The sequence below is a fragment of the Dioscorea cayenensis genome, chromosome 19 (genome assembly GCF_009730915.1).
Source record: "Dioscorea cayenensis subsp. rotundata cultivar TDr96_F1 chromosome 19, TDr96_F1_v2_PseudoChromosome.rev07_lg8_w22 25.fasta, whole genome shotgun sequence".
Classification (NCBI taxonomy): Eukaryota; Viridiplantae; Streptophyta; class Magnoliopsida; order Dioscoreales; family Dioscoreaceae; genus Dioscorea; species Dioscorea cayenensis.
In genome coordinates this window covers 1,901,324-1,913,290 of record NC_052489.1, presented here as the reverse complement: position 1 = coordinate 1,913,290, position 11,967 = coordinate 1,901,324, and the positions used below count along the sequence as shown (strand labels likewise).

Sequence of the window (11,967 nt, the reverse complement as noted above, 5' to 3'; positions counted from 1 at the left end):
TGGAGTTTCATACAAGTATTCTGTATGTATCACAATTACTATCGATATTCACTCGAAACAAGAGCGTTCTGTCAATATGTTGATAACAAGCAATCCATTGCTTTTTTTTTTGGGAAAGAGGAGCGGGGCGAACCCACTAGAGACCCAGGGGACGCGATGCATGCTCGCCCGTCGAACAGTGAGGGGACGAGTGTCACGCGTGGTACCGAAATCACCCGTATCACAACCACTATTCACAACTCCCGTAAACGCTCTCAATCGGAATCGAACTCTCACCACTCGGGTGAGAGCTCTATCTACGACTCGACAAATGCTAATCTGACGGGTCGTCTGGCGCAATTCATTGCCTTTGCTGTTGGAGTTGTTGTCTTTGGTGTTGTCTATCGTTCCACCAGAATTGGCGGCACTTTGCAGATATCTTGGATGGAGATCGGATATCTTGTGCTCTCTGGACCTAAATAGAAGAATTAGGTTTCAGTATTGCTTGTAACTTGATATGATTAGGTTAGAGCTCCGGCGGAAGAGGAACCAAGAGAGTTGGTTGATCAAGATTTGTTTTGTGAAACTAGATTGGACTGTAACAATAACATCTGAGAAAGCTCGGCGTGTAGTCATAGCGATATCAACTTCCATTGCTCTTTTGCTCATCTTTGAGCTTGTTTTTCTCCGGCGGAATCTGTTCACAACGCACCAATTAAAGTTGATTGATATGGATTCTTAATGCGAAAAATATCAAACGCAGAGCAAGAACAGACGAGAAAGTATTTAAGTCCCATCTAGTATTTAAGTGAGTAATTACAATCATCAACCATGAATATCAAAAATTTTGTTTTTTTTGGCTGAAGAAATCAATCATGCATCATTTCCTGGTTTCAATAACAAGATTGCATCTATAACTGAGTTACCAACTTGCAAACCATGAGGAAAATCTGCGTGATAGACCAACAACCTTCGGCCCTATTCCCATGACACCCGGATCGTCGATAGAGCTCCTCACCGAGTGGTGAGAGTTCGATTTTCGCTCGAGCTAAGCGACATTTCAGGAGTTGTGAATAGTGGTTGTGTATGGGTGGTTCCAGGCGCACGTGAGCGCACCACGTCCCCCACTTGTTCCACCGAGGCATGCGCGTCCCCTGGGTCTCTAGTGGGTTCGTCCCGCTCCTCTTCCCAAAAAAATATATATCTGCGCGATAGAATCAACATACATATTGAGATTCGACTGACAAAGTAGCATTTTCTTTTTGAGTGCAAGTAGACCTGGCAAAGACCCGAGTAGGATCGCCCAAGATACAAATTTCACCATTATTCTACTCGGGATGGTCTTTGAAATACATCATCTCACATGGTTTCAAAACCAATCTGTTCTCTACTATCATCATTTGACATGTATATTGTTATTTTTTTTATGTTGTGGTTAAAAAACACGTGTCAGACTGTGATAGAGAAAAACCAGAGAATAGCTTGATTTTGAAACTAAGCGAGATGACTTCACCATGTTCAGCAAGAAAAACTTTCCACGAAACCCATCAGAAATACAACATACAAAATGCATATCTTAAAGATATATTTTAAATGTGATACATATCCATAAAAAAACACACAAATTACCTAAGAAATAACATTTTGAAGCAACTATGTTCTTGATAATCATAATTCCAAGGAAAATAATACCTGAAAGGCTTGTTGTTGTCAATGAAATTGATCAAAACATCTAATGCTCTTAAAATAGCAGTAAAATGAATTACCTTGAGCTTGACTGAACTCAAGAAAGAGCTCATTCTGGTGACCATGCTTTAGCTTTTCCCTCTCGGCCTTTTGTATTATTTTCGTAACCTTTCTTTCATAATTTTTCTTATTAGAATAGTTAGACCAGCTATAATTAATATGGATAAGTCACTGCACATACACATTTTATTTACATCTCAATCACATATTAGAAAAGAGTTAAACCCTCAATCATCTGCATTGAAATCAAATGCTTGACTATTCGGCCATTGCGAAAGTGACAATCCCATCTCTGTAATAAGTTTTAAATTAAGTGATTTAAGTAAATAAGTTCATTGTGATGAAAACTCTAATTAAAAAGGCATTTAAAATGTAAAATTTCTGACCCACCAACTAGTTTTTCATCCTCCATAACAATTGTCTCAGCTACCATTTCAAGATCTGCAACAATGGAAACTTGTGTACAACCATCAAGCATAACATTCCTTTTAAGAAGCCCTAACACAAAAATTGCAATCATTCATCAATTCATAAAACAAATAAAATAAAAATAAAAATGTTTGGGTTAATAAGAATAAGAATACCATTCTTAGCAACATGATCTAACTTCTAAAACCCAAATAAAAATTCACAAATAGGAAAAGTAAAATGAAACTTAAATTCAAATACTAACCATAAGCAACTCTAAATCAATACTCTAAACCTTGAAATCCTAACCAAAAACATCACCAAAAAAAAAAAAACTTCAAATACAAGTAAGATAATAAAATAAGCATAAGAAAGAGTCCATAACCAAAACATTCAATCAATTAATGCAAATAAAAAATAAAAAAAATTGGATTTTGGGAGGAAAAAGATGAAGATCAATTCTCCTGTTTCAATTCTTGTACTCCCCACCTCACCTTCCGCCACGTGTCTTTTGTATTCACTTTCACAATATTTGTATAACCTTGTGAAATTTTCGCCTTCATATATCCTTAAAAATTAATAGTGAAGTAACTACTCATTGTGACTTAATAACAATAGAGATAATATAGGTGAAATATCTTTTACATTATTTATGCATATAACGAACTAGTTACTGTTTCACATACATAATGTTTAGCATTTCACATGATTTTTTTTTTATTATTAATTATCTATAGGATTTTTTATATATATATAAAATATCGATAGGACAAGTGTGAAGGAGGTGCATAAATGTACAATTAATATCTAACACAATTGTGTCCCTCATATATTTGAGTTGAGGTTAAACTCACGCTCGTCGTCTGCCCTCATCCTGTTGAGCAGAGATTTGAATTCATTCTATTTGGTAAAGACACGAACACCTTATGCAGAGGATTTAGTGCCAATAGATCAAGAGGTGGATGTTTTTGGCATTTTAAATTTTATTTTATTTTATATAATTATCATATTTAGACCTTTGATACAATAAATTGAACTTAAATGGAATTAGTGAAATAAGCAATGTTTAATTGATAGGCATGTGCAATGTTGGAGATTTTACATGGGTAAACACATAAAAGGATATTTATGTGCAAATATTAATTATAGAAATTTTAAGGTTACACAGGCGTTTCACAAGTAAAAATTAAAATAGCAAACAAACAAAGGGGAACACTTTAGTAATGGAATCCATCCAAAAATCAATAATTCAATGCAATGCCGTCAATGGATTTTAGTTTCTCATCATAATCACAAATTCACAATTTAACAATGAGAACAATCTTTTTCCGAACTATATAACAAGCTCCCAATTTGCCCAAACTCCTGCAAGCACCATAAACAATTAAGGAATCTCCCAAGAATTCAAGAATATTAACATAGAAAATTGAAATGCAGATATAAAATACTAACAAGAATAAAACTGCAGTGTTTAAGAGAAATGGCAGTACAATGTTTCACACACTCACTGTATATAAGTAACAGATTTCATTGGAGAAGCAAAAAATGCAATTCGAACTAAAAGCACAGCAGGAAATAGAACTCAAATATATTCAATCCATTTATCGGCATTATAAGGAATAGTAATAGAAGGAAAACTACAAACTAATGGATCTTTTTGACAACACAAACAATAAATGTTTCTAAAGGTTTATGTTATAAAAAAAATGATAACTGATTCTGCTGACTGAATGGTTTTAACTAAAGATTGTGTGTGTGTGTGTGTGTGCATTGTGGATGCCAGAATGCAGTAAATTAGGACAATGCCAAAATCCAACTTTTCACCTTCATAAGAATCTTGTAGGACATAACCACTAAAGCAGTTTGCCAAATTAATCCAGACTTGGTACATATCTTCCAACATGCTAACAAAATCTACCAAACATTTGCATTCTTCCAAGTAGAAACCAAAAGAGAATTTGCATAAAAAAAAGGAATAACTCGTCCAATGGTATAAAGAATCAGTAGTCATACTGTATCATAGAAACAAAGAAGGCATCAGAACAGAGAACCTTTAACCGTAAGAAAAAAGGGGGAAAAAAAAAAAAGACAAGGAAAACAGAGTACGAAAATGACAGCTCAACAATGTAAAGGAGATGTGGACTTGGACTATGGAGAATTGGGAAAAGGAGAGATGTTATCTTTGTTCATTTATAAGCATGGAAGACAAAGTTGACAAAGGTGTGATGAATCAGGTGAATTTTATTTGAAGGTCATAAGAATCCATGCACATAGAACCACCATGCTCATCGGTTATTAGGAAATTAGTCAAAGACATGCTGTTTTACAAGATTTTTTGGTGCGCATGGAAGCGCTTTCTTCGGCTTTTTCCAACTGCCATATGATCTGTACCAGAGGTCACAGGGAATATGGAGGGACCATAAATGTGAGAGTTCTAACAGAGTCAATACTCAACGAAGATATATTAACAGTCATCTCAAGCTTGTCATAAATCATTGTTAATTAAGAAACAACTATAAACTGATAAATAAGTACAATAAGTTGAAGTGAATTTGTTGTTTGATCATGAAGAACTTCATGTAGGTAGAGTGTTCAAGCATTTACTCCACTAAAACATTGTCTAAGATGGTATCAGGTAGTTTAATGTAAGGGCAAGCTGCAAAGGAAAGACTGGGCATCTCTGATTTCTTTCCTCAAAATAGGACATAAGGTTGGGAATTATTTCAATCAGGAACACTTCAAGAGCACAAAGAGAAACTAACAAAATCATGTCTTTCTGAAGCAGGAGAACAAAGAAGTTATTAAGATGAACCTGCCAACAAAGTAGTAGCATAACAGTTGGTTTTAGTTCTACTCTATCTAGAAAAATTACTGTTTGTGAAACAAAGGCTCTTAAAATCTAAAGAGAAAGGAGGCATCATGATCTTAGTATCATCACATCCTGCTTAAATGACAGGATGGCCAAAGACTATACAAAAGACCTTAATTTATTTGCACTAACTGAAGCAAAATAATGAGAGGCATTAATGAGAGGCATTAAACAAGATTAATACTGAAACCAAATAATCACACACACACACACACACACACAAGGTTTGTTTCTAAGGCATCTCATGTGCTTGAGTTGATTACTATGAAATTCAACAAAATGTTTTAGAAATTATATATTATGCTAAATATAATCAAAGACTCCAAAAGATAGGAAAGCCAAAAAATGAGAAGAAGAAGCAACTAGGTCAAAGAAAAGGTGTCACCTTTATCAACAAAAAATAGGGATGTAAGACCTCTTTTACAACATCCCTGCACTGAAACATTAGTGAAATTTCAATGGGATGTCAATAAATTAATGCAAGTTTGCTGGAATGCAGAATCCTAAAAGCAACCAAAAGTGAAAAAAATTGATTAAAAAAAAACAAACTTTATCCAACATTATCATTATATCCAACAAATAAATGCATTCCCATTAAACATTCATAAATTTAAACACTCCATTCAAAGCACATTGGCCATAAATGGCGGCTCCGAAGCCTAATTTTAAGCAAAACACCATTAAAATAACCAAAATAAAATAAAAATAAAATCTCACACCTTGAGCTTCGATTTCACAACTCCTTCTCTTAAATCAAAGAGATCAGAGAAAAACATAAACTGAGATTTCTCCATCCCTTATCTGAGATCAAAACTCATGACATTGAAACCTAAAATGCCCCCAAAAAAAATCCGTAAAAATGGGAAAAAAAAAACCATCTGAAAAAATGAATTGAAGAATTTGAGGAGACGATTACCCGGATTGGAGCAATTCACTGCGAATCCGAAGGAGAAGAAGAAGATAAATAGAGGAAAAGATCCAGATTGGAACCGCGAGGGGTTTGAGAAAGTTCGCCATTTTCGATTTGAAGTTAAAGTTGAAGTTGTTCTTTGAAATGAAAGGACTAATTCATAAATTCAAACTTTTTTAGGGGGTTCTTTGAACTTACAGTTAAGTAACCGAAATTTTTGGGCTTTCTTGGGATTGGAGTTGACTTTGACTAAGTTTGTACAAAATCTGACAGTATATTTATTTTTATGACGTGTCAAATATCCATTGGCTACATCTATATATATATATATTTTTTTTTTTGACTTTTATCTTCTTTTGTCCATTGGCTGTATTTGTATTTATATATATATTATTTGAAAAAAAAATATATAAGAAATTACATGATAAGATGTGGTATATTTTTAATTAGACAAAAGACATAGAGACTTAGAAAACAATCTTTATCTAAGATTTCCTTTTCTTGGTTGTACTTCATCCCACCAGTTTAACTTCAACATACAATGTCTCATATTATCCAGCCTTGTAAAAAGACCAACAAAATAAAGACTTTTATATGAACTTTGGGTGAATGAATAATGTTTCTGAAAATCATACATCAAATGCAGCCACCCATTGAATAACTTAACTTACATGCATGCATTCAATCTTGAAATTAAGTTGAAACAAAAACTCTTGCCATTTCATGATCACTAGCAATAAACATTAACTGAATTGATGAAGAGTATTACTAAAATAGAGTAGAAAGAATGAAGGAGAAGATGAAGAAGGGTTGAGAGAGAGTTGATGATGATGTTGTGGTTTCCCAGAAAGCAAACAGAAGGAAAAGGGGGGAATGAGTTAAGAGACAAAGGAGTGATGGCAAAGGATGAAGGCCATGCTATCTCTCTCTCTCTCTCTCACACACACACACATACACTGATACACACACAGCATATTGTTTTTGTGAAAGAAAAACCATGACAAGACTAAAAGGATAAGCCTATATGTGGTGTACAACACATAAGAGACCCTTTGGTGCTTCCTCAATACCACCATGACATTAACATGTGACAGCTCTAATATGGGAACAAAACAACCGACAGCTCAACCATGCTGTTTATCTTCATTTGGCCCCCCCATCCCCTCCATTTCCATTTTCATTCAAAACTTAATTTGAATCTGAGTCAAATACACATACTCTTTTTATATATATATATATATAAGAGGGGTAAAAGGTGGTACAATATATGGATGGATGGTAGTACAGGTTCTTGTCAAACAATATTGTTCAATGGGGGCTGCAGGAGGTATATAAGAGATAGGTTTTAGATTGCTAGGGTTTATTAAGCATTTCCAAAGTTCATGGAGATCGAGGTTGAAAGAAGGAAAGTATAATGGAAATATGATCATTGTATGATAACACTTTCATGAATTCAAGGACTCACTCACTCACTCACTCTCTCTCATCACAATAGCTCAAAAAACAAAGAAAGAAAAGCTAGCAGACTCAATCAAATTCCCAACTCATTGGAAACTATATCTCAGAAACCCTAAAAAGAAATGAAGTGATGAAACTCAAACTCATGCATGGATTTGAGAAGATATAAATATATCTATCTATCTATATATATATATATATATAAGCTAAGAGTCACTGGCACTCATTGTATCATGACGATCTCCTCCACCACCACCACCACCACCACCTTGTTGCTGCAGTTGCCGTGATCCTGTCGGATCGCCACTAGCACCTCCAGTTCCACCTCCTGTACCAAAAGGTCGATAAGCGTTGAGTGCCGCAAGCATGCTCAAGTGCCCGGCCTCTCCTGCGCCGACAGTGCCCGGTACCTAACCCTAGTTGTTGGCTAGGCATCAAAGTCATCGGTGCCGGAAAATTCATGAAATGCAAACCACTTGACATTGAACCTCTAAACATTGCTGCAGTGGTGGCAGCCCCAGATAAGGATGGAAAAGGCCAAGATGAATCACCACCTGAAATTTGATTCCCAGGGTTTGTGACCATCCATAGTGTTGTGGGGACCTGCCCATGTCCACTGCTACTACTTGCCATTTGCTGCTGTTGTTGTTGCTGCTGAATTGACTGTTGATGTTGATGATGATGATGATGATGATCATATCTTGTTCAGGCCATCGGCGTTTACGAGCACTAGTATTGTCAGTATCAGTGTTGAAGTTAAGCATAGAAGATGATGGGAGCTGGAGAATCAGTCATAGATTGCCGTAAAGGTTGAGTAAGGTAATGAGGAGTACATAAAGTTTTGATGGGAGAAGTAACCGGCGCCGCCGCGAAGATGATGGGGAGCAGAAATGGAAGAACCTGAGCTACGCATGGAGATGTTGAGAGAGGTGAAGTTGGCAGGGATTGTGCCAGTGCCGGTGGCAGCGATGACGGCAGGTTCGGCTTGTTGGAGGAGCCATTCGATTGTTTCGCCATCGGATTTGTGGCCGAGCTCACGAGTGAGTTGGAAAACACGGGCTGCCCATAAGGCAGGCATGCGAATGCGACGGCCACGGCCGTCGACTTTAGTGTGGCGGTCTTTGGTGGATGATCGCTTGGGAGGAGGTTTCTTAGGGGGGTCGGTGGAGGTGGAAGGGGTGGTGGAGAGATCTTGAGGAGGAGTGGTGGAGATTGCGAGAGAAGGGAAGGTGGAAGTAGAGCATGGATCATCTTCTTTCTTTTCAAGAAGTTGGAGAGGGAAGTTGGGTCTCCGACAAGCTCCACCTCCACCTCCACCTGCCTCCGTTGTTACCACTAGAGTTGCCGCCGCTGATATCTCGGTGATCCATTTTATTTGTTTTTGTTTTGATCAGACCATGGCAAGGTAAAAGTTTAATTAGAATATGATAGTTGTGATTTTGATCAAGAAGAAGAAGATGGATGGGAAACTGGAGGAGGAAGAGGAGATGGAAAGCTTGAAGGAACAAATACAATTGAGTGGGGATGTATGGAATGAGTAGGAATTATATTATTAAGGGTTTTTTTATTTTTATTTATTTATAAGAAGGGATGGTTAATTTTGTGATTTATTTATTTGATTTATTTCGGTTTAAAAAAATTGTTTTGGATTTTAATGTGGTTGGGCAGTCACTTGGCTCAGACTCCACGTGCGGTGCTCTTTATCATTCAATCCATAAAGACAGTGGTGGCCTCAGAGGAAAGAGGAAGAGAGAAGAGAGAAAGAAAGAGAGAAGGGAGTGTTGGGTCCCACACTAGCAAGTCAAAAAATATTGGGAGGGTCTGCAAAGAAAAGATGGTGATATGGGTCCCACTATTGCCCTAGTAATCATTCTTTCTCTCTCTCTCCTTTACTTCCCATCTCCTCTCTCTCAAAACCATGGTTGAGATCCCCATGTTATTTCTCTTGCACAGATGCCATTGCATCTAGGGTTAGGGTTTGGGTTAAAGTATGAATGTCACTGTGTTTAGCATTTGTATATGAAAGTCATTCATGATAGATAGTTTATAATTGTGATGTGTTACATAGTATCATTTTATGTAGTTATGCTTTTATGACCTTCCATCAAACTTCAAATATATTACCAATGAAGTTCTTAAGAATAGAAATCAAATATATCAAGAGAAAGGTATCCATAGAGATCAATTGGTACTGGATAGCCGACTTCTCGTGCATAGATTATTTGTGTCCTTTATCTATTTTTGACAATCATGCATGGTGTGTTGAGGTATTAACTTCACTCTTATGTATACCACTGACTCAGCTGATCCATAATTCATCTCAAAAAAAAAAGTCTTTTCATTTTTAATCATTTAACCTAGTTTATTTTAATGATAGTGAAAAAATAAATAAGTGAATTGTTAGCGTACTATTAAATGTATAACATGGAGATGTATGTTGATTGGGCTTGGGGTACACATTTGATATGCTTGAATGAGAGGGAACAAGATAGTGTGCAAATATATAGATGGGCATAAATGTCAAACCATAACTAAACACATGCCATTAATTCTCCTTATCTAATTATTATAGTATTAGCCAAAAAATAAGAACACTTAAGTTATGATCACTTGGGCATATAAAAATATCTAATGATAAAAACACAAGGTGAGATGTTTGAAAAGAAAGAATGTTTGTGACTTTATATAAAAAAGGAATGGAAAAGAAAACACTTGGAACACTAAGAAAGAGGAGATAAAAGAAGAAACATTGTTAGTTGTCAAAGGCATGACTGTTCATTTCCTTTAGTTTGAGATAAGTAAAGAAGTGATAAAAGAGGTTGGTAATCTTCTTTCTTTTTAAATTCTTTTAAGTGGGCTCATGTGATTCTGACCCTCTCTTTATAAGGGTTCTGTCATTTGTTGAAGCTATTAAGGGGGACATGAACCAAATTTTGTGGTTGAGTGGGGAATGGTGAACAACTACAACAAGATATCTATACATACATATTATATATACATTTATACAAACATAAATACATACATATATTGTTAATATATTAGAGTAGTCTTTATTACTAGCTCTTGTACATGAGTCCCATGTATTTGTATGTATATTATTGTTTTAATATAGTTTTAATCTAATATAAGTGGATGTTCTCTTTTATATAACATTTTTGGCATATCTAGTTGTGACATGATACATGTGAGCACCCTCTCTTGTATTTCGTTATTTTATGGTCGTATTTTAGCTTTAGTCAATGTCAACCTTTAAATTATTGTTTTCATAAAAAAAAAAAACCTCCTTTATAGAAAAATTCAAAGTGATAAGAAATAGAGAGCTATACGTAACTTATGTTTGTTAATAGTGAATTATATCTTCAAACTATTTATAGTTGAGAATTATCTTCTGTTAATAGTGTGCATAAGTCGATGTACAAAAGCCTATTTGAGTTTGTCTTTAAATGCTCCGTGTTATCTTCGTTTTATTTAATTGTGACATAAAATGTGCATGCATGATGCGTCCTCTGTTCAATGTTTGTTCTTTCATATAGTTGCGTAGTAGATGCAACAATAGACTTTTAAAAAAAAAAAAAAACTTCAAAAGACCTCATAAAAGTTGAAGAGCTGTAAATGTGAAAACTATGAAGGAAAAAAATCTAAAAAAAAATAAGAAATAAAAAACAAACCACCTGCAAAAATAATGAAATCTCTTTATACCGGTTCTCTGGAGTTCCACATAAATAAATATTATCACTCAAATTCTTGAACCTAAAATGATAAATGCAATGACAAGAACACTCAAGCTTATGAAATAAAATAAATTAAATTAAATTATCACTCTTAAATTCACAAAGATCATTCTCAAAGGAAAACCAACTAGCTTTGACATATGCATACTAATTAATATATGTGAACATTTTTTAATAATATATTGATATATACCTAAGATATTATTTCATTATCATATTATTATATTAATATACTTTATATTCCTTTTATTGTTAATATGCTATCAAAGTTATTATTTTCTCTGAGGTTTAATGATTTATTAAAAAAAAATAACAATTAAAGAAAGGAGTAATTAGAGAGATAGAGAGGCTAGAGAGAATTGAAGGTTGAGAGAGATTGTTAGAGAGAGAGATGTGTTTGAATGTACAACCAAGTTAAGGCAAGACACGAGAGAGCCAAAACTAAAGAAGTTTCCAACATGACTTTAAAGATTGCATTGATATTGAAGAATAATAAACTTGATTAATAATTTTAATTTGTTCAATTTAAAAAAATTAATGAGAATAAACAAGTGATTAGTGATGGTATGTTTTCCCAAGAACAAATGATTGAGAGAACTAACACAACAATGATGCAACCATTGTTTAATCACAAATGGTACTTCATAGTTCATAGTGCTGTCTTAATTTTTATTTTTTTAATTACAAAAATAATTGAACTTAAAAAGTAATGTTTTAAGGACAAAACCTTCATCAACATCACTAATTAATTCAAGACATTGAGAGGCAACATGAATAGTTGTTTGATATTTAATTCAATCCAAATCATTACATTTATTTAAATATGTAATACCACTTTGATTAAAAAAAATTTGAGGGTAAATTAT

The 11,967-nt window shown here is 34.6% G+C and overlaps 1 protein-coding gene and 1 long non-coding RNA gene across 3 annotated transcripts; both read right to left on the bottom strand.

Moving 5' to 3' along the window:
- Window positions 1–3,332: 3,332 nt before the first annotated feature.
- Window positions 3,333–6,067, bottom strand: LOC120250489. Of its 2 annotated transcripts, XR_005533023.1 has the most exons (4): window positions 5,919–6,067; window positions 5,722–5,831; window positions 5,388–5,438; window positions 3,333–3,498 (listed from the first exon to the last, which is right to left on the bottom strand). It is a non-coding gene; the product is annotated as an uncharacterized LOC120250489 (long non-coding RNA). The 2 variants fall into 2 exon arrangements; XR_005533022.1 differs by lacking the exon at window positions 5,388–5,438.
- Window positions 6,068–6,626: 559 nt separating this feature from the next.
- Window positions 6,627–8,760, bottom strand: LOC120283641 (transcription factor TCP15-like; the record flags this gene model as incomplete). Its single annotated transcript, XM_039290349.1, has 1 exon — window positions 6,627–8,760. A coding segment is annotated over one exon (603 nt), but the record flags the coding sequence as incomplete, so codon positions are not given.
- Between the last annotated feature and the right edge of the window lie 3,207 nt (window positions 8,761–11,967).